Source organism: Hyperoodon ampullatus (genome assembly GCF_949752795.1).
Source record: "Hyperoodon ampullatus genome assembly, chromosome: 6".
In the NCBI taxonomy this organism is placed as follows: domain Eukaryota; kingdom Metazoa; phylum Chordata; class Mammalia; order Artiodactyla; family Ziphiidae; genus Hyperoodon; species Hyperoodon ampullatus.
The window spans coordinates 40001448-40024522 of record NC_136919.1 but is presented as its reverse complement, the minus strand read 5'-3'; the positions used below and the strand labels follow the sequence as shown (position 1 = coordinate 40024522).

Genomic DNA, 23075 nt, shown 5'->3' with positions numbered 1-23075 from the left:
GTATTTAGCAGTCCAGTGCCTACCAATGCAGCTTACTGTGTGGCTGAAATGTACATTCAGACGGCCCTGAATGGCAAGATTTTTCCACGTTGCTGGCTACATTCAGGCCTCAGAAAAATTTATTCAAGTCAACTGGTTTCGGTCCGCAACAAAAAAGTTACGAGAAAAAAGTGAGTGTGTTCTTGCCCTAACATTCTGGATCTGCTTGCAAGCAAAATGATAAATCAATTGGTGTGGGAAACAAAAAGGGAGAGAGATTTCTTTTGGGAGCCATGTGAAACTGTAGCCTATTAAAAAAAAAAAAAAAGAAAAAAAAAAGGGTCATCCTATTCCCCAAATCTCTAGAAAGAGCAGTTAATAGATATTTAGCCCTAATCCCAATTCTCTCAAATTGCAAGCTTTGTTTGCAATTAAGCAAGGTATTAAACATGTGCAGTTTTTTTCTGGATCATGTGTGACAAAAATGATGGTATCGTTTTTTAACTTATTACAACACTGTATGAACCTCATGGGGAAAAAATCAGGTAAGAGGAAAGAAATAATGTCTTAGGTAGTCTGGGAAAATTATTTCGTTACTTTATCTTTTCGAAAGCTTCTACTTAAAAAGAAACTGTGATATTTACATCTATTTTGTGAAGTTTTCTGGCTTCTCCACTAAAGGAGCAAAAGAAATCAAGGGAATAGGGGTGGGGAAGATGGGAGAATTCAAAATAAGAAAAAAAGTGGTTGGGGAGGGAGGGAGGGAGGGAGAGAGAGTAAAAAAAAGTCTACATTTTCCTTAACCTCAAAATTCCTGTTTTTATCATCAATGTTTCTTAAAGCAATTTTCTCAGATCATTCTATAGAATGGATTTCTAAAATCAAGATAATATTATTACAGGTTGTTTTAACAATTCCCCAAGTCCAAACTGAAACCCCATTTCCTCCTAACTCACAAAATACTTCCCTATTAATTTTTGAAAACCCTGAATCTAATCATCGTAAGGACTGCTTAGTATCTGATTACTTGGGTGTACAGATATGTCTAGGCATTCCAATTTCCACAGCACATAAGACACATTCTACTGGAGGGATGGCCCAAAGTCCTTAGTTACTTTCTCACCTCCAAATGATCATCATTAGATTCTTTATGTAAATTTAGAAACTGGAAGCAAACTGGAAGGCCATTCATTTTGCAGAGTAACTTGGGTTACCCTCCCCGCAATGCTACAAAACACCAGAGGAGCTTTGTGATAAATCTCAGGTTTACACACAGAAGGTGTACCGATCCAGCAGGAAGGGGCTGTGAAAGAAGCTGGCCTCTCCTTGCCTTGCTTCACTCAGCTTTCAATTTAACTCACAGCTGATAAAAAGGGTGATGCTCATAGTAACTTGAAGATGCCGCTATGAAGACAACAGCTTTCTTCCTATCAGCTCAACCCACCATTCTGTTCTACATTTTATAAACTTATCTGACCCAATGAAGCAACATTATCCAAGCCACATCTTGCTCTCTTTGGCATCCCAATTCAAGTTGCTTTTCCTTGACCGTACAAAGTATTAATTCAACTGGGTTTTTGTAGTTTCAAATCTTGACTATGCAGCCAAAAATACAAATGACACGATCACTGCTGTGCTCAATGCAGAGGGCTTACCCCTCTCATTCCCTCTCAATCTCCTGCTCTTCTTAAACAGAAGATGGACCACCCTGCCTCATGGCACAGAGCAGTGTTTACATTGCAGTACTTGACTGTGTAATACATCTGGCATTTTTGGGCAGGATTCCTGAGCTAGGGGCCAGAAGCCCTTAAGCAATGATTTAAGGGGAAAAAATCATGCATGTGTACTTAACAAAGCCCACTTCCAGCTCCTTTTGCTTACTTTCATACATGTTTCATCAATAACTGAAGACTATCTTGGTTGATAAATTGGGGAAGTCTACTGTTTTTCATTTATTTTAACTATAATAAATAAAGCTTGTGCTGTGGTACGGAGACTTGCTTCTCACTAGCCTTGCCTTCATAGCCAGTTTTGGGACCCACAGGCAGTGTGGATTATTTGGGCCAACTCACACCTGGGTTTCTGGATTGGTAATAAGGCCCTGCCTCCACATTATAAACTTCTCCAACAACAAACTTGTCACTCATTAGCAGGTATCTGACTGCCCACCAATAATACAGTTTCCTTAACACATGACAGCTGTTTTTCCAACTATGCTCTAAACCCCCAATACAACAAAATGGTCACAGTCCTGAAGGAACTGAGGACAGGATGCATATTTCTGTACATACAACTCCCCAAAATCTCCACAATGGCCAAGCAGTCTCTCAATGGCAGCATTCTAATGATTTGAAAGGCTTACTTCTTCTGTCAAACTTAAAGATATATGTAGAAAAACTGAGATATTGCAGTGTAAAGGAAACAACAATCCTAAATCCAGTTTAAGAGGGAAAAAAATCTAAGAAGTATTACCATAAAGCACCTAAATTCAGAGTTTGGAAGCAAAGAGTAATAACAGTGTTTATATTTTGGTGATCCTGATGATATCTCTGTAGTCAAGGGAGGTTTCCACTGAGGAAATCCCAAGGAGCTTCCTTCCTCCTGGACTGCCAGAAACGCCTTCATGAGCAAAGCTGTCTGCTTTCTGGGATGTGAACTGAGATTTCTCATGTGGATGGACCATCTAATACTGTGGCATCTGCCAAAATTTGGATGTGGAAACCTGTCCTCTTCCATCTCGATCTAAGCTCCATGTTCCCTTTGGTTTTGATGTGGATTTCACCCAGGGAAAGCCTGAAGGTGGAACACCTGGGCTGGAATGTCATGGTGCACGTTTCACTTACCATCTCAGAAATGCTATGGGGCCCAATTCTTCCACATTTCATATGGCACATTAAGCACAGGGGACCGAGACTTGTTTCACAATCCACATGTCAATGGATTCTAAAGTTACCTCAAAAGCTCATTAAAATGCCATGACTCTTCAATAGGGGAAGCACATCTGCTGATAAGACCCCATCAAAGAGCATGGTCTTGAAACAAACCCTCACCAACCTATGAACCCCAAGGATGCAAATGGCAGCTCTGCATCTAGAATCTCCTACAGCTGATTTGAAATAATACATTTACTAATTTCTTCCTGTCAGTTTGTGAGTAACCAGATTTACTACCATTTCAGATTTCACACCAGTAACTCCAGAGATCCACTGCAAGGAAATGATTTGGGCATAGGTGGGTAGAAGGAAGGGTGGGAGGCAGAGGGAGAGAAGAGAGGAGGGGAGATGAGCAAAGGGATATAGGTGAGGAAGGAGGGAGGAGGGAAGGAGAATGGAGAAAAGGTCCTGGGAACAGATGAGGAGCAAAGGAGATAACAGTATTATACTAATAGAATCATACAGGTGTGGCGATTATTTAGGGATGTCTCACATAGCAGGAATTCCCTCAACTTTTTTTTTTCAAAGTAGTGTCAAAACAGTGCTAAGTTAAAATACTTTATTTCTGCAAAGTGGCTTCTATTAAATCTGGTCTCCTTTCAAGTAATTTTAAATATTTCCATACTTGTTTTAAAAGCCAAAAAAAATTTTTTTTTAAATAAAACATCCCCCTCCTCTCAACCAGTTGAATAGACTACTCCTCAGGGGCTAAATCTGGGCAGATTGCTGGCATGGACAAAGTGTGTATGGGGGGGGAGCCATATAAATGGCCCCTTCCACTGCATAATTGTGACCCCCCAATAAGAGAAGGAGGGCAGACAAGTTACAGCTCAGCCCGAGTGGACAGAGCTCCAGGGGTCACAGGGAGGTCAACTTTGAAGGAGAAATCCCAATGAAATATAAACATGGCATTGTGGAAACCAGACAAATCTCCCATAGCTTGTCCAGCCTGCGTTAATCTCGCCATCAGCTGTGGCGCATAATCCAAACAAACCGATCCAGCGGTTCATACATCTGGAAACTGTCATCTTCTGGAGCCTCCAAGCAGTGTTCTGTGTATCTGAAACACCCCATCACCCAACCTGACTTCTAAACTTGTCGGCAGGCAGCAAAGAGATACGATGATTCACAGGGTCAACTACCCTGGGAAGAAGGCATCTGAGGCTATTTGTTATTTTTAAAGCAATTATTGTTGGGCATTAATTTTTTTTATCATTTTTCTCCAGATATGCCACAATTGCTTCCACCTGTATGTATGTGTCCACTATCAGAATCTAATCAATACCTATCTAAAAAACATATTCTTGATTTTAAAAAGTGCCTAGGCGACCCAGGAGCAGAAAGGAGCTTCTGCATTTCATTCTTTTTGTCCCTTGTGAAATGTCCAAAACCCCAAACTGACAGCCCCAGAAAGCAGAAACTGGGTGATAACCTTGGAAAGGGCAGTAAGAGCAGAGCCCAGGCACCGCCTGTCTGGGTGACGTGCCTCAGTCCCTCGCTGTCTCTTTGGTTCTGCTGCATAAGACCATCTGGGGAAAAGAGGTGTGTGACAGGAACATCTGGAGAACTAGACCACCAAAGAGCCAATGTGCTACGTGGGCTTCGGAAAGGAGCTGTTATTGCAGTATGAACAAAGTTCAGTGGTGTTTTTAATCGCTTTTTACAAAGTCACGTTCATGCTAAAAACCTTCAGCCTACTGTGTTTGAAATGCACCGAGGTCTATCTGCAAAATTAAGTTACCTGAAGGAAAAGGAATAAAAAGTATTCGAATATAACACTTCTCCTTTCTTCTATGCCTATCCCCACCCACTCTCTCTCAACTTTATGATGTTTTTATTTGCTATGTAATGTAATTCTAAGAATAATCAAAAATTTAAATTATTTGCATGAAAAAAGTTAGTTACCTGGGTCAGTAAATACCGGGATGGGGAGGGAGGGTTATCCTGAAAATAAAACTTTTGCATTTATAGCAATGCTTTAGCAGCCACAACTCTGTCATAATAAAAGCCTTCCATCTGCACAGCATGGGGCTTCCAATTGAAATCTATTATCTAAACCAGTGGTTCTCCATTGGGGCAATTTTGCACTGCCCCCCCACACACATTTGACAATAACTAGAAACATGTTGTCACAACTGGGAGAGTGCTACTGGCATCTAGTGGGTAGAATCCAGGGATGCTACTAAACATCCTACAATGCACAGGACAGCTCCCACAACAGAGAATTATCCAGCCCAAAATGTCAATAGTGAGAAACCTTGCTCTAAACTGAAAAGGATGGTGAAGCTCAATTATCTCCTGTAACTGCCTGACTTAGAGCCAAGAACAGCCAAGAACACCGAAGGCTTATGTTAGCAACTACAAACTCTAGCTACAAACTCGAGAGCACTTAGAAACATCAAGCAAGCATTTAAAAAAAAAAAACTTTCCATTTCCCTTAAAAAAACAGTCACAATTTGTGTCCTCTCTCGATGCTGGCCTCCAGAGATGTTAATAACCAAACACAAGGCAATATGGATTCATTTCAAGGCTGTTATTTTTTGCAGTAAAGGAGGCTGGGGGCTGGGCGAGCTTTGAGAAAAAAACCAAAAAGCTCAAAAAGATAAATGAACGTTCCGTCACTGAAGAATCACGACAACAAACTTGTGTCTGAGAGAGGGCTGGAGTGGGGGGTAGATATTAAGTGAGACAGAAGCATAAAAGTGCTAAGCAAAAATGAAAAGCCAACAGAGAAATGGGCAAGGTTAAAAAGAAGGCATTTCCCTTCTGTGCCCGAAAGGATGAGAAACACTCTGGTACCAGGGAGGGCGCTGGAGGCCAAAAACACCAGTGTAAATCTTGAGGCAGGCAAAGAATGGCTAAAAGGAAGAGCTGGCAGCCCCCTCAGCCAAACACCCTGCACACATCAGAGACCTTCCTGCTATGCATCTGGACCTTCCAAGCCTCAAGGCTTTCCACATCAAACCTGATGCCCCAACCAAAGGAAAGCACTGGGAGTTCTCCCAGAGGCCACACCCCTGTCCTCTGTGCCTTTGCCCAGGCTGTTCCTTTGGCCTGGAATGCCCCACCACCCTCACCTCTCCAGTCCTGATCCTGACTCAGTCACCCTCCCTCAGGGCTGTCCTGGAAGGTGCTCCTGCCATCCTGCCACTTGTCTGTGTGTCCGCTGGGTGGAAGTCCTCTGAATGTATCTGAGTATAGATGGACACAGTTGCCTTTGTGTTTGTGTATATGCATGTCAATTTTTTACCCACAGGAGAAATAACATTCTCCAAACTGTCCCTCAGCATTCTCTCCCCTTAAAATCTCTTATGCTTTCCTTTCTTCTGTTGCCTTTTAACTAAGGAAATATGCAACCTCTATTCATTGGGTTTATTTCGTGTAGCAACCACACGTGTTTATGTCCAGAACATCTGCAGTCCCTATTAAGACCATCTAACAGACTTCTTTGCTGATAGTGACGAAGAATTTATCTGACATTAAAGTACACAATTAACCTAAATTCCACATTGCTTCTCATTCTACTCTACTAAAGTCTAGGATAGCAGAGCATTCTTACTCTGAAAAGTAAATGCTTCCACTACTTGCTGTTGACATGAACACTAAGCCCACTATGTCAGGGACAAGACTTCCTCACTGTTACCTCTACTTCGAATTTAAATTAAAATTATAAAATGGTATGGTGGCCTCCCTGGCTGGGTTTACTTGCATTTATGAAACTGTTGCTCCTTCTACAGGGGAAGAATCTAGCATGCAGTGAATGAATGAATGAATGAGAAATCAAGGTCAAGGCAACAGGAGATCAGGTTTACTTAAGTCACTAGTAGGCAAAGTGGACATGGAAACATAGAGGATCCAGTTTCTCATTTGTAAAATGGGACAATAATTCACTTACAAGTTGAAAATGTTACATAGGTTATCAGGTTATAAAAATAAAGATAATAATAGATAGCTACTTTACTGAGTGGTAAGGCATGTAATAATATATAATAAGTGGTAAGGGTAGTTGCTCAACAAGTGATAGTATTGAGTAAATAATACTTGGCCAAAGAACCAGTGCGCCACACTGAAACTGCCAAAACAGAACGGGAAGGAAAATAGCTCAGAGGCCCAAAGTAGGCAAAATGAGTCTTATCTCAGGTGTGTCACTCCCCAACACTCTGTCACTAAGCTAGAGCCCAAGTAAGAAAGCTAATAAGCATGTTTCTCCTCCCAGGACTTGACATGAGTTGTGTAATGCAAAAACATAGTTAATTCTAGAAATATTTATAAAATGTTACATAAATAAGTTACATTAGCTCTTTTTTTCTACATTAATTCTCTTTAAACTTATTAACAATCTATTGAAAAGTCTTGCTCAAAACAAGAAGATATAGTCTTTTGTCATCATCATGACACCCAACAAATCTGTTGGCCCAAGTAGCAGAAAGTGAACATTTGGACAGAGCTGGGAGCCCCCTTTGCTCATCACTTGCTGTCTTAGAACCTGTGGTAGCTCCCCACAGTCTAGCCAATCACATCACTTCCAAACTGCAGTCCTGCGGTCCAGGGCCCAACCTGCTGCCCAGGGCCCAATGGAGCCACTGCACCCTATCCCCGCCACACTGGGGGTCTCCCACTGCCGGCTGTCCACTCAAGCTTGGGCCTTTGTTTGACCCCATTTCTGAGCTCCTGCCTACAACTCTCTCCCCCCTCCACTCTCTAGGCCGCTCTAATTTGCCTCACCAACTCCATGGAAGCTTTTTCCTTTTTCCATTTAACTTTCATGGCTTACTGCAGTTGTGAACTCAAATTTAGTGCAAGTCTGACATTCAACTCTAGTAGTTTTAAGTGCATGAATTTGTGCACTTGGAGTGTCTCACATCTTTAGTGTCACTTACAGTGCCTAGACAGTGCTAGGGCCATTATAGATGCTCAGTAAACTTGCTGCTAGGACATCACAGGTGCTTATTAAAACCCTTCGTTATCTATCAATGACAATGAGGTGCTGAGTTGAGGTAAATTACCCCATGGATTCAATCCAAAGAACACTTGTATTAATTACCAAGCTTCTTAAGGCAAGAATGTTTTCTGGTCTTAATTATTTGGACTATTATTTTGTCACTACTCAACGGAAGACACCACCATATTCTTGCAAAACACTGAAAGCTGAATCTTCACAAACAAGGCAAGATTAACAAAATATTCTCCAAGGTTAGTTCTCCAGCAGCATTCTGAAAGGGATCAATTATGCAATTATGCATGTAACTCTTAGGCTTCCAAATTTTGTCTTAGATACCTTTCACTAGGAATGCCTCAGATACTGTGGTGTGAAATATCTACATAGTTACGACAATCCTTCCCTCCCAGCTCATTGTAAGAGATTCCCTAAGCAGTGTTCAGGGGTTAAAATGTTTCCAAACAGCATCTGTTACTTTCCAAAAAGAGTAAAAAAACAACGAACAGAAAATAAAAACAACCGCTCCTAAAACAAAACCCCGGAATCAAGAGTTACAAAAAAAAAAAAAAAAAAAGTAAAATGTTTCCGTCTGGGGTGTCAGGGATGGGAGGTGTGATCTATTTTAATTTTACAACCACTTAAAAAAAGGCTTCAAGAACCCCCAAATTGAGGAATGTGGATAAAAGACTGGCATAACCCCTAGGAGAGCTCCTGCGGCCCCTCCCTCCAAACCCGCTTTCTTAAAACACATTTATTCTTTCAGCCTCTAAAACGCAGCCTTCCCCCAGCATAATTCCATTTTAAAAGCCCCCACCCGCGAGGAAACATTAATCTACTTTGCAAACAAGCGTTCTAGTCTGTGCTTTACTGCTTTTTTTCCAACTCCTTTCCCCCCACCCCCCTTTTTTTGTACCTTGAGACAAATGTTTTTTTCCCCAAGAGTTGAAAGCTGTCCAAAAACAGGACCACACACGCCGCCGCCTCCGCAGGCCCGCGCTGTGCCCGCCCCCCGCTCTCCGCGCGGCGGTCGCGGCCGCCGGGGGCGCGCACACTCCCTCCAGCCGGAGGGGTGGCCTCTCTCTGCACCCCCCCCACCGCCCTCCTTTCTCTTTGGACGCGGTGGGTGGGGGTGGGGGAGGGAAGGAAACCGAGGAGTACAGCCCGGAGCCGAGAGGCCTTCCTCTGGCCGCGTCTCGGCGCGCGGCGGAAGCGAGCGGCGGTGGCGGCGGGACCTGGGGGCCCCCCGGCCGTGCGGAGTGGTCTGTCCCGCGGAGGGGCCCCCGCGCCCCCGCCGGCCCGCCCTCGCCACTCTCTCCCACAACACCTCGCAAAGCGCAGCGCCCCGAGTAGATTACAGCGCGGCCTTTGTCGGGCGGGCCTGGCTCCCGGCCAGGCGCCCAAACAATAAACAATTCCCCCTGTTGCGGGCAGGGGGTTTTCGCTCTTCACAGAAAGGACCTAGGTGTATGCTGGCAAATATCTTTATCAATTGGAAGGAAGGACAGGGGGCCCGGGGTGTGGGACGAGAGGGCGCTGCGGCGGGCGCTGGATCTCTTACCTTCCACCCACAGCTCCTCCACGTTGGTCTCGAGATTAGCTGCCTTTAATCCCACAGCGAAGGCCCCAAATATGAGGAGGCCTACAACCAAGAACTTGCCGCAGTTTTTTTGAATGTAACAACCCAGTTTAAATAGGAGTCTCTGAAACTTCGCTCTCAGCCACAGCGGCGCTTTCCGGCCAGTAGCTTTCCCCTGAGGATGAAGCAGAAAGGAGGAGTGAGCGCCGGGGAGTCGCGGCCCGCGCGCCCACGCCAGCTTCCGCGCACCCGCCCGGCATCCCGCGACGGCCGTGAGGGGTGCCCTTCGGGCTGGAACCCAGGTCGGCCCAAGGAAACACGAGCGGCGTGGGGGGGCCTGATCATAAATCAAAGTCAGGCTGCAGCGTCGCAGCTGCACCTTGGTCACAGCAGGGGCGCCCCCACGCGCGGCCTTCGTAGCATCCCCGAGTGTGACTTGGAGGTCTGGGAGGAGGGGCTGCAAGAACAAGGGGGAAGCCGAGGCAAAGAGGAGAGACACCATTCAACACAGGCAATATTCACACCAACCTGGGAAGGGAGGGTCTGCGTAATCCCCGCGATGGAGCCCAATGTTTAAGAACCAGCAAACCACGGCGCCCTTCCCCGCAAGTCCTGCCCCAGCCTTCACCCTTCTTGGGGTGCTCCGGCGAGGACAGAGGCTGGGGGACGAGAGCACTTTGGGAACAAGGTTTGGCGGGCTCCCGCATCCTGATCCCCCGCCCGACGTGGTAGTAAATTGGGATCCACGTGGTGAGCGTGGGCGCCGGAGCTCACTCGCGACGTATTTCCATAGCGTTGGGAGACGCCGTGTGAGCTGAATTAGGAAGTGGGGCAGCCATCTGCAACTTACGACAATATTTGTGATCGGAAGAGGGCAGCCACATGGATCTTTCCCTCCTTTCCCTTCCCTTCTGGTTAAACGTGAAAAGCAGCAGAATGCACAGGGGAAGAGCCTGGGCCGACGCAGGCGGGGGTCCTGGCTGGGCGCTGGCTGCTCCCGGCGGTGGCGTTTCCCCGGCGCTGGCCGCGGCCCCGGCCGGCCCCTGTCTGGGTGCTCGCCTTCCCCGGATTCCACACATTTCAGCGAACCTCGTAAACACAATGAACCCGGCCGCTCGGCAGACCCGCACCGCGGATTTAAGGTGGCAATTTGTTTACAACTTTCCCTTTCCCCACAGGCTCTGAGAAGAAGTGGCTCAAAAACTGAAAAAGAAGAGGGGAGATACCCTCTTGCGAGGATAATTTTTAAGGGAGCAGAGATTTCATGCTCAACAAAAGCAAAACCGGCTGCCAAAAAAGGAAACCACCTTTATTTCGGCTCCCTCCCCCCCGCCTCTCTCCACTCCGCCTCCCCCTCCAAGAGGTTAAGAAATGTGGCAGTATTACAGGGGTTTAGGCTGCAAATAGGGGCAGGGGCGCGGGAGTAGGGGGCTCAGGGGCAGGGGGCACAGGGCAGTGCCGCGCTGCGGCGGCCCTGGAGGTGGTCCACTGTGGACCGCTTTCCAGTGCTCCGGAAAAGGCACGCCGGGGAGGGCGCGTGCACACACACACACACACACACACACACACACACACACACCTCCACCCCCTGCGGACTTCAGACAGCCCTTTCCTCCCAGGACCGGAGGGAGGGTTTGAATTTTTCAATCCCCACTTGTCTGGTTTTTTTTCCTGGAAAGGGGTGTGTGTATGTGTGTGTGTGTGTGTGTGTGTGTGTGTGTGTGTGTGGCGGGGACGATCCCAAAGAGGAAGAGGAGGGAAGAGAGAGTGGGAGGAGAGGAGAGAGTCTGAAATGCACCTTGGAAATCTGCTCCAGAGCGAAGGCGGCGTCGCAGTAGCTGGGCCGGTGCAGATAGTCCCAGTCCGGCGCGGCGTTGCGGCGCAGCCCCCCGGTCCTTCTGCGCCTCCCGCCACCGGCCGGCCGGCCCGGGGCCCCGCTGCAGCTGCCGCCGCCGCCGCGGTCCTGGGGCTCGGCAGCGTTACCAGCCGAGGCCATGTTGCCGCCGCCGCCGCCGCCGCCGCCGCCGCCGCCGCGGGAACCGAGGCTTCCCGGGCGGCCCGGCGCGCTCCTGCCGCCGCTGCGGGCTCCTGGCTCGCCTGGGCGCTCGGCTTGCGAGGACGCTGCTGGCCGCCGGCTGTTCGGGCTGGGGCTCCGGTTGACAGACCTGCTGCTGCTGCTGCTGCCGCCGCTGCTGCTGCTCACACTGCGGGCGCTGCTGCCGCTGCGGCCGCGGCCGCTGCCGGGGAGTCAGACCCTGCGCCTTCCATTGCCACATTGCGCGGGGGTCCCGAGGTCTCTGCGGCTGCCGCTGCCCACATCCAGTTCTCCGGAGAGCGAGAGCCGGCGCGTGGAGCCAGCCTGTCCTTCGGGCGCTCGCGCGGCGCTCCTCGCTGTCCCCAGCTCCCCCTACCCGTTCCCCGCCCCGCGCCGCGACCCCTTCACTGCAGAAAGCGCCAGCAAATCCCCGCCGCTCCCGCCGGCCTCGCTGACTCTCTCGGCGTCTCACGGGTCGCCCGAGCGGCCGCGGAAGGTAAGCGCAGAGCCGCCGCCGCGGGGTCCGTGGGCGCCCGGTGGGTCTCAGCGCTGCCGGGCCGGGGCAGCCGCCGCCGCCGCCGCTGCTCCTGCGGCAGCTGCTGCTGGCGGTGGCGGCTCCTGAAGCTGCTGCTCGGACTGCTCGGGCTGCTTGGGCTCTGGCTGCTGGGTTCTCGGTAGCTGCTTGGTCCCGGACTCTGCTTTCTTGTGCTCCTCGCTGTCCCGCTGGACCATTCTGCCCCAGTGCAGCGCGCCTCTCTCGCTCCCGGGACCTGGGGACTCCGCTCTGTGTGTGTGCAGCGGGCAGCGGCCGCAGCAGCTCCTTGATTCAATAGATGAGATGGAAGAAGAAAAAAAAGAACTCTCTCCATTTGGAGAAAGAGGAGGAGGAGGGGAGGGGGTGGAGGGGGAGAGAGAGAGCGAAAGAGAAAAAGGCTGGAGCTCCCGCCCCCGGGGCTGTCAGATGGCTTGGGTTTCTGCAACATGATTGGCTCGCGGAGGGCAGAAATTACTCAGCAAACATGACTATTATTAGCTGCTTAGCAACAGCTCACCAAAGTAGAGAGACCACCCAGGTAGGCAACCCCAGTGTGTGCATCCCCGGCTTCGGGGGGAGCCTCCGAGAGCGCCAACCTTCTCGCATGCAATACTTCCATTAAGGAATGCTCCCCCTCCCTTTCTTTCTTATTCCTTTTCTTTTCAACAGTGTCTTCTTTTTGTAAGATGCTTTTTGCGCGCGCACACACACAGACACCCACGAGCATTTGCCTCGCGATAGACACGGGGGAAAATGTAATTTTTTTAAGCGCTTAAACAATTTCAGAAATTCCTCAAAGAAAACCCTTTCAGAGGCACCTTGGCCTCAAGCTGCAGCAAATACTGGGAGGTCCGGCTTGAATTCCCAGGCCTGCACCAATAATGACAGGGTGGTGGATAGTGCGCCAGTGTGTGCCAGATTTTTTTTTTCCCTTCTCTCTTTTCTTTTATAACCAAAGAGAAGACTTAGGCTCTTGCAGGGAACAACGCCTCGCATTAAGATAAACAAAATGGAAAGTTAAAGAGGAAAGTAGGGACATTGGGAAAAGCCACCTTTCTTAAAGTTCGCTCACCCCCCCGCCCCGCCCCTTTCCCTCTCAAAACCCCTCGGCAGCACAGTCCTGGTTTGAAGGAGTCACGGTTTTATAAACGTGGAATCCAGACACCGATGTAGTCTCGTGGAGGCAGAGGAGTTTTTATTTGAACCTTTAATGCGACATAGGTAAAGGAGAAACAACAGAATCCTTTTAACAACCCGGAGAAACAAATGTTTTCTCTGGAAAGAGAGAAAAGTTTTCTTATTTTGGATTCATTTGGACCCCCCCTTTTAATTATCCACAAGTCCCTATTTACTTAAAGTCTGTTTTAAACGTCCCCCCCCAAACTGGTACGCATCCTGTTATATTTAATAGTAGCGTGACATAAAGGAGAATAAAGGCTTTGATGCTGGATTCATTTGAAACAAATTGTGCGCTGATTGCTAGGACTTGTGCGGACACTGCAGCCAGTGTCACCGAGACATGCCGGGGATTCGCTTCCCCTGGAGAAGAAAACACGCGACTCTGAGGTGGATCCTGGGGCCAGAGACAAATTAAACTCTCTACACAGCTCCGATTTTTACGTAAAAAAATTTTTTTTTGAGAGTATTTTTCTTTTGCAAGTTAAGTTCCTCCCTGGGATGGGGACCAGATCCACAAACCCTCGATTCTGTCTCGTTTTAGTATTTGTTTTTTTCCTTTTTTCTTTTTTAAAAATTGGGTTGAACTGCAGAGGGACTCTCGGCAGCAAGCAGCCGACTGAAGCCGTGAAATGGGGCAGTGTGGCTTTAAGATGCACACGGTGTGTGTTCATTGAAAAAAAAAAGAAAGAAAGGAAAGGAAAGAAAGAAACCCAGATGGAGGGAAAGGGGGAGGAGCGGGGGAGAAGGCGGAGCCCACGCGACCACGTGACCCAGGGCCCGGCCGGCGCGCGCTCTAGGGCACGGAGGCCTATTAACGCGCGCGCGTGTCCGAGTGCGCCCGCTTGCGTGCGCGCCGGAGCTCCGGACTCCCCACGCCCGCGCAGCCCTGGTCAAGCAGGTAGGGAAGTCGTTGAGCTCGGCTAGCGCCAAGCGGGCTCCAAGTCTCCAGCGCTGGCTCCTGGGAGCCCAGGCGAGGCGCACTCCCCGCCGGCGCGGACGGACGTGCCGGACGCGCCGTAGTACATTCCTGAAGGCGGTCGGCCCCCTTACGTTACCCAATGCCTGTGCGGCCTCCCCGCGGCCGGCCAATCGCTGAGCGCTCGGGTCCCTTACCATTTAGCTGCCCTCTACCGAAAGGGACTGCAGCCGGACGCGCCGGCCACCCGGGCTACCCACGCGGCTCCCGCAGGGGGTCTGTCGGCCAGCCCTCCCCGCCGCCTTACTTTCTCTTCGGCGGCTTCCCCCTGCTTACTTCTTTCAATCTCCCCTTTCCTTTCTCCTTCCTCTTTCACCCCTTTACTCCCCCATCTCTCTCCTCCCTACCAGCCTCACCACCTTCCCTCTAGCTTTTTCTCCTTCCTGGTTTCACTGGGAGGCCCTGCCCTCTGAATCCCAAACCGGCAAAACGTGTGCAGTACCCTGGGCAGGGTAGGGTGTCCTGCAGAATAAAGAGACAAAGAGAATAGAAGTGTCTGGGGGTGTTCACGGGATCAGGAGGAGGACCGGAGTACCCGGCCAGCGCGGAAATTCAAAACTCAAACTCCGAAGGAGCACGTGATTTTGTGCGCGGCTCTGGGAAGGGCTGCGAAAATGCAGAAGGGAAGACAAGCAGCGTGCATTTCAAATGACAGTAGGTTAATAAATAATATCGCAGGAATATTGGGCTCGACACAGAGCAAGCTTAATCTCTGAGCAATATCCTGGTCTTTATTATGTTTGGTAAATAGTATAAATCAGGAAACGTGATTTATTATTCTAGTTTTTCTCACTGAAAGGTTCTACAGACTTTTCAAGTCAAACCATTTTGTGCTTGCCGCTGGAAATTAATTTTTAAAGATTGGGGGTGGAACCCCTAAAAAGACACGTCAGTCTTTTTATATTTGAGGCGTGCTGTATAGCAAAGGTAACCATGTAGCTATAGGCAGGGTGCTGTGTCTGTACAAAACTCTTTACAACGTTTTAGACCAAAATATTAGTTTTTCCACCCAATCTTTTATTTATAGCAATCTCAGTATAGCTACTTAGAATATGGAATTCAAAAATGAAATTATAGGCTATGTACACATAATGGTTCCCTATTACTCTCCGCACGCAGCTGCATATCCTCTTGTTTTGGCGCTGCTACATGTGCACCATTTCAATGGCAAAGCCTCTTCCACTCGGGCTCATTTCCCTGGGTTTGACTTAATTCCTAAACGTTTTGAACATTGATCTCAGGGGTTTTCAGCTCCCTGAGCTCCCTCACCCGCTGTTTGATAGGTTAACTTTTCAGCATTTCAGACAATGGTCTCGGCCTGTAAATTCTACCCATCGGTTCCAGGACGCAATCCCCAGCCTGGGCTCTAACGAGCGCTATCTTAATCTCCCCACCCCCACCCGCCGCTTCCCCTGTGGTCTGCTTTTTTCATACACAGAGATGAATTACTTTGAGGATCTAATTGGCCTTGTTTCTGTAACGTTTTAAGAAAGGGAAGAGGAGCCAGTGTAAAAGCCTGCTCGACTTGGGTGGTCAGGGCTGAGCCTGCCCCCAATTTGCCTCATTGCTGATGCATGTGAGTTCGACATTCCCAGTGATAATGTTGTTCCTAATCAATCTGCCCTTATTTACATTTGTAAGCATTGTCGGCTTTAATATGCATGCCCTGTGCAGGGGACCGCTGAGCCACACCGGGTTTGTTAACTTCAACTAGTATTCTCCAGACCTGAGATGAGGCTGACAGGAGGAGCCAGGGCTGTGAAGGTGTCTGCCGGGAAAAGTCCCTTTAATGGTCTTTCTGCAGCATGGCTCCCCCGTGAGAGTTACCCAACAAGTGAGAAGCTTGATGCCTTTTCAACCAGCAGGAGTTGCTGGCCCTCTTTCTTGAGTATCCCATTGTCCCTTTCCAAGTAAAATCCATCTCAACACATTAATTGTCATTTTGGTCTCCCCATCATGATCCAAGACTTCACTGGAATTTGTAGTTTCAAAACACATTCCTTAAACTCTTAAAATATGATTCCCTCATAGCTTCTCTTTTCTCTGCTCCAATAGTCAAACAGCCGTGGCCATGCCACACACATCTCAGAAATGACATCTGATTATCCAAATGACGACACTGAAATAAAACATCTGCCCTTTGTGTTTGGACATTCCAGTGATAAGCAATTGTGGGAGCTGCACTTGGTGGAGTAATGAAAAACCACGATAGGACTTGACTTTTCACTGGTTTCCCAGATCCAACTAATTGGGTCTTTAAAATGTAATGTAATTTAGCTAATATTTGCAGAGTACAAATGAATGAAGGAGTAAATATATCTAGTAATTTGACCCTTGGGCCATGTTATAATTTTGTCTACTGAGTTTAATACTCTTTTCCACAAATGCAAAGAACTGCAAACATTACATTAAGTGCCACAAGTATTCCTGTTGAGAGGCTATGATGGGGAGAGGAATTGGGGATTTGATGTAATATTCTATTTATGGATGGAGAGCCCAGGGTACAGGATATGAGTGATGGCCCAGAGCCTGAGCAGTTCAAAGCAGGTACCTTGGATAAGAGTTGACTCAATTCAAGCCATTTCTTGGCTCCCTAAGAATGCCTTATTATTTTCTCATTGGCAGCTTTTGTATTTGCTTAAAGGTGATGGTAGAAAATGAGTCTAAAAGGGGGAGGGAAAAAAACGATTCAGCAGTCACAGAATGTAACCCCCTTAAGCATGACTCCCCTCCCCTTCTCCCTTCCATCTTCTGTTTCCTCCCCTATCCCCCCTCCCCAGAACTGGAGGAAAGGGAACAGCTCTAGCCAACTTGTCAAAATAATGCTGCTAATTACCCCTGATCTCCTTTAATGGGAAGCTGCTCCCAATTCTACAAAAGAGTAAATGAGGGGTCTACAGCACAAACCCGGGAGCACTGGCATTTTTTTTGAGCTTACAGTGAGCTTGGTGGGGGGAGGGGGTGCTAGAGGGAAGATGTCCTGAGAAGGTCCCAGAAATCTCCACATTTATTACTCCAGGTTCACATACTAGTTTGAAAAAGGGAATTAGACTTTATGCAGTGCCAAAGCTATTGGTATTCTTTTGCTGGGAATGTCACCAACTGCAGAGAAAATGTTCACTCTACAATGAACTTGAAAGAGAACAGCATTGACCCTTATAGTGATTTCCTCCCTTGTCTGTATATCTTCTTAGCCACGTTACTTTAAGCAATAGAGATGTATTCTGGAAAGACCTAGACTTTGAACGTTTTTCCCTGCATCTTTCTCCTCGTCTCTGTCTCCCCATCTAATATATCCATATCAAGCTCTGCATTTGGCAGAAGGCACACCATTCACTTCCGTGATCTCTGCCATCGGGTCTTACATGAAAAAGAAGCTGAGCAACATGATCCCTTTGACCCACTGCTGGAGCAACAAATTTATTAGAGATATAGGCATGAGAAATGAAAGGGAAGTAAAACAATTCCAGCTTATTGTGTGTCTTTCTTTCATACTGCTAATCCGGTTTACACATCACGCCTACACGTCTCAATAGGGCTTTATACACTGTGGCAGAGGCGGGAGAAAATAAAAGGTGTGTGTGTGTGTGTGTGTGTGTGTGTGTGTGTGTGTGTGTGAGAGAGAGAGAGAGGAGGAGGATAAAATAGGGAAGACAGATATTTTAATCCATTCAATACCTATTGATTTGCCTCATTAGTTTTTCTATCTGTAGAAAGTTGAAGATAATTTGTAAAAAAAACAGCCTTTTTTTCCCCACAAAATAATTCCAAATGGTGGTAACTCCTATTCCAATAGCTTGTTACATTATGACAAGATTATAACCAGGAATTAGATACACTTCTCAGTGAGTTTGAAATGAAGCTAATACCCCAAATTCAGAATGGGCCCATTGGTGTCTACCTTGATTCAACATTTTAATATAAAAAGATCTTGGACTCAAAGGTGTTTTATAGCCTTGTGGAAGGAAGCTGGGTGACAACTGGAACACACCACACAAACTCACAATTGAAAGCCCTTGTTTTACAACATGGGTACACAATGCACCTGAGGCAATAATTCATCCTGAGGTACCACCCAGAAATAATAAGTGACAGTGACAAAGGGTAATACCAAAAAGCATTGTCTGTCTTTGTGGAGGCAATTAATTGCATGTTGAACTACTAGAGCCAAAAAAAAAAAAAAAAAAAAATCGAACACAATGCTGAAAAAGGATTATTGTAGTAGTTCAAGACCTCAGTTATCTAATTATTAAATACTTAGAGCCACCCATGGTGGGTCTTTATGATTTACCTCTGGTTCTTTTATATTTTTCCTCCCTAGGGAGGAAGGAAGAATAGAAAGGGAAGAAGATGGTCTTCTCTCCCATGTCTAGGAAAATAGAGGTCTCTAGGTGTCTTCCATAGACATCAATCCATATGGTTCTTCTTAGGTGATGGAAATTGAGATCTGAAAACTTTGAGGTTATTGCTCACCCACCAAGTAGGGGTAATTTTTAACATGAACTTAAATACCTAGAGACATAGTATATGTCACTCCCCAAGGTACAGTCTCTGGAAGTCCTGTGGTCCCAGTGTTGGCACCGGGTCTAAATCGGTTTGGATCAGTCTGGCCCACCTCAGTGCACCCCTCAGGCCACACTTAGCCCTCTCAGCACCGGGCTAGCCGCCCACCTCTTTAATGGTTGGCAGGCACCAGAATGCCCGATTCCGTGGGTGCAAGGGTCAACACATAGCGCTCCTACCCGTGGCCCCTTCCTGAACTCAGGAAAGCCCCTTTGGCTCTTCTTCCCACCAACTGCGGCCAGGAGGAGGATGTTTGCGCTCCGGGTTTTGATAAGGTGCTTCTCTCCTAGCCCTGGGCGTCCCACTCATTCAGCGTCCCGGCCCGGGTGCCGAGAGCACCGGGTGTGGATGCGAGAGCATGTGCCCAGCCCCTCGGGCAGACATCCCCGAGCTCCCGGGAGACGAGAGAACTCGCCCGGGTGCGCGCGCGCTCTCGGCCCGCACCCTCCCCCCGGCGCTGTCACTCTCCGCACCAGCCCTCCATCCCCAGCTCTGCCTCCGCTGGCAGTCAGTAGCCACCACCAGGCTGATGAGCGGAAGCCAAGGTGGCGACCCTTTCAAGCGTGAAAATGGGATCCCAGGCGACCCCCTCCGTGAGAATTCCCCTCGGAGCCGTTCCCCGGCCGGGCCCCGCAGCCAGCCCCCTCCCCGCCCCGCTGGGCCGGCCTCGAGGGGCGGGGGCCCGGAGCGTGCGAGAGAGCGAGCGAGCTGGGAGACGCGGGCCAGCGCCCCCGCGCCCCGCCGGCGCAGCCCACCCAGCCCCGCGGCCCCGGCGCGCCGCCCGCCCGGCCCGCCTGGCCCTCCGACCGCCGCGCGGGGAGCCTCGGCCCCGCAATCCCGCGTCCCCGGGGCGCACGCCGCGCGAGGGCGAGGTGGCGGCGGCGGCCAAGACGGCTGCACTCACCATAGCCGGCCGTCAAGCCCTGCCCGGAGCGCGGGTGCCGATGGCGCGGACGCTGCGCTTGGATTTCACATCAATTCCTTTTTTCCCCCGTGCCCCCCTTTCCTGGTCCTCCGCTCCTCCGTCTTCTCCCCGTCTTCCCTGGTCTCCCCCTAGCCTTGTCGCCGCGGATCTCTTTGTCTTCCCTGTCGTCGTCTTTTTCTTCGTCTTCGTCTTCTCCTCCTCCTCCTCCGTCTTTACAAAAGGAACGGAAAGTGTAAAAACCCCGGCGCGCTGGGCCGCCGGAGGCTTTCGGCGGAGTGCAGCGCGGACTCACAATTACAAGCCTGTTTCTATTAAGCAGTTCCATGGCCCTCGGCGTGGGTGGTCTGCCGCGCCATAGGCAGGACCTGTCAGGGTCACGTGACAGATCCGAAAACTTTACCCCTTTACAATAAACTCAAGGAAAGCAAAGTAAACTCGAGGAACGTGCTATCAGCACAGCCCTCCTGGGTAAACAGGCGCTCCCCTCCCCTCCTTCCTGGGAGGCGCCCCGCCGAGCGAGCTCCTGCGAGCCATGGCCGCCCCTCCCCGCCCCCCGCGGCCCTGTCTGCGGGGGGCCGCCGGGCGGGGGGTCTCCGCTCGCCGCCTCGCCTTCCCCATCTAGTGCTCCCCCACCCTACACACGTTATTTGCTGACATTTAGTCACTTGCCCGAACCCCCGGGTGGGGGCTGCTGGGGGAGCAGGGAAGCTCATTTCAGCATCCCCAGCACTCCGGGAAATGTGGGGTGCCCAGAGCACTGCAGAGGAACACCACCTTCCTGTCCGCAGTTCTCAAAGCCCTTTCCTTCTCGCATTCCCACGGAAGCCCCTAGAAGCTGGGAGCATTCTGGTTGACAGGCCCACAGGCTGACAGGGAGGCAGAGAGCCAGGGGAGCCGGGCAGATAACAAGAGCCTCCCGGGGGGGAAATGTTCAATATACTAAGATGTATGTGGATTCGTGCAGCTTCTGTCGGAGGTCCCTGGGAAGCTGATTCTTCTGAAGAGACTTAGGTGGAGTCCCTTGGAAACCAAGATTGGTAGCTGGCTGAGGAATCACTAATTGATATTTGCTCTTTTCCCTTACAATTACTGTGGTTTTTGGGGTATGCCACCCAAACACTCCCACCCACGCTGCCTTCCCAAATGAGGCCAGCTTGGGTGATTGGGCTAGACGGAAGTGCTGTGGCTCTCAGGCTCTTACCCTAAATGGAAAGTCCTATTCAGGAGAGACCCTGCTACAATGTTTAACATTTTATCTACTCAAACTTGCAGGGTAGACTGTTTCACACACAAGACAAAGGAAAGGTGCTATTTTAAATGGAACCCGTTTTGAATAAAGATGAATTACAGATACAGGGGGAAGGGGTAAGATAATTTACTGAAACTACCTAGAGTTACCTAGCAGATCTTCAAGAAAAGCCAGAACTTCCTCACCTCATTCTGGGCTGACAGTGTGATTAGGTGTGTGTGCGTGTGTGTACCCGTGGTTGTTAAAACAAAATAAAACAAAACAAAACCTAAGAGTCACAATTCATCTCCTTATCCCAAAGATGACATACTGTTCTTTAACAGTGCCATTTGAGTTTACAGGGTGTTTGTGTTTGAAACACATTAAGTAATTAAACATTGGAATGCTGCACAGCCCTATGAATTAGGCTGGTCCAGAAAGCAGTTTCATACCAATTGACTTTAGTATAAAAGGGTCTCAAATGGATATTAGTTGAGCATGGATCCTAAGAGTAATAATAATTGGAAAAACAGACTCACCAATATTTCCCTCTGAAACACTACATTTTGGTGTCATATCAAAGGACTCTGTTCATATCCTGTTATAAACTTGGGTGGGGCAAGGAAGAGGAAGGTATAAGTACATCTCCAAATAGAGTGGTCTAGAATATGACAGAGAAAGAGGGATAAGAAAAAAGAAGAAACAGCTTAGCAAAGGACATTTAAACGGCCCATAATATAAAGTTGTTTGGTAAGCTAGTTTTGTGGGGAAATTCCAGCGGAATTTGTGGAGTTTGCTTTTCCCAATTAAAAAGAAGACCCTCATGCAAGCACACTTGGCTATGTGCTCCTTGAGTGTGGCCAAGGTTTGGTGGGGTCTCAGGCATATGCAGTTTCTTTTGGGGGGGGGTGCTTCTTTAGGAAGTCAAAATTACAAACAAAATCAACTACAGGGACATGGAAGGGGGATTGTGCGATATGGGGCCCTGAAGCTGCATGAGCTTCCTGTCAAATTGCCCCCTTTATAGTACAGAACAGGAAGGTTACAGAGCTGCCCAGATTTTTTGGTCTCCATTAGTTAAGACTGAAAGTGTTAATGTCATATTTCAGTCAAATGCTTTATAATTGGGAGCAAAGACGAGCTTGCTTTGGGTGTGAATTATTGGAGTTGGACAGTGGTGGTTTAGTGAATCCGGGAGATAAAACCTTTGGTGTAGGAACCTAAAAGCTCAGGAAGGAGGGGAACACACTTGAACAGCTCTCGCTCAATAGCAGCTTGTCCTTCCTTTCCTTCCTCTGAAATCAGGCTTTGAAGATTATCTCAGTGCTATGCCCTCTCTTCCCTCTGTTCCTAGATGTTAGAAACGTTAAATCATCAATTCTGAGACATGGTTCTCCAGGGCCCAGAACCCCATACGTTGTTACCTTCTGGCATTTCTCTGCCAGGGTGGGTGGGCTCTTTCTCATCAAACAGCTGTGTCCACCATTCTAAAGTTGCTTGTGCTTCCCCTTCCTGCAAAGCCAGCTCCAGTGCTGCCCAGTCTGATAATCCACTTGGCGTGAGAGGTGTCAATGACTGTCAAGGCTTCCAGGCAGCAGAGCTCAGTTGTAGCCTGCCCAATCTGATAAGCCAATTTGCGTCAAGATGTTTGTTAGTGGCTTAAGGGGCTACTAGACAATACTTTTGCAAGTTAACTTGGACTTTTACAGCCATGCCCAGAGGGATAATTCCCAAGTTGGAGATTTCAGGGCATTAAGGCAGGACCCAATGGAGACATGTGGGGCATCTGAGGAGGGGACAATGGAGGGACCTTTTGAAACAGGTCTGAAAACAGACCACATGGGCATGATCAACTCTGTTGATGGGCAAGATCACCCCTGGCTCTGTTTGTTTCTGAATATCTGCTGCTACTTGAGATACAGCTGTTACCCTTGTCTCACACACACGCGCGCACACACACACACACACACAAAGGCACATGCATGAACGTACATTTTTCATTCTATGCTTCCCTCTTCCCTGTCCAGTAAAAGTGGGTGCCTAGGCACTTTACTCATCCCCTCCCTAAGAGCAGCCTCCAGCAGCTGGAGGGCTTCAAATGAATAACTGAGGGTTCAGAAGAAACATTTGTCCACATTTGAGAAACTCTCCATCTCAGGATGAATGCCACTCTCATACTCGGTCAGTCACCCTAGGTGTGGCCATTC

The 23075-nt window shown here is 48.7% G+C and overlaps 1 protein-coding gene across 3 annotated transcripts in view; it reads right to left on the bottom strand.

Moving 5' to 3' along the window:
• The window catches only part of PTCH1 (patched 1), a gene marked incomplete at both ends in the record, with an annotated part of 63764 nt that extends 43799 nt beyond the window's left edge, over nt 1-19965 (bottom strand). The window contains 2 exons of one of the 3 annotated variants that reach the window (XM_079706065.1): nt 9410-9602; nt 19774-19965. In XM_079706065.1, the coding sequence (XP_079562191.1) occupies nt 9410-9602; nt 19774-19965 (385 nt within the window). Of the gene's footprint in view, nt 1-9409; nt 9603-11225; nt 11439-19773 lie in introns of those variants that run through there. The other 2 variants (XM_079706067.1, XM_079706066.1) reach the window with 2 other exon arrangements.
• Nucleotides 19966-23075: the final 3110 nt, after the last annotated feature.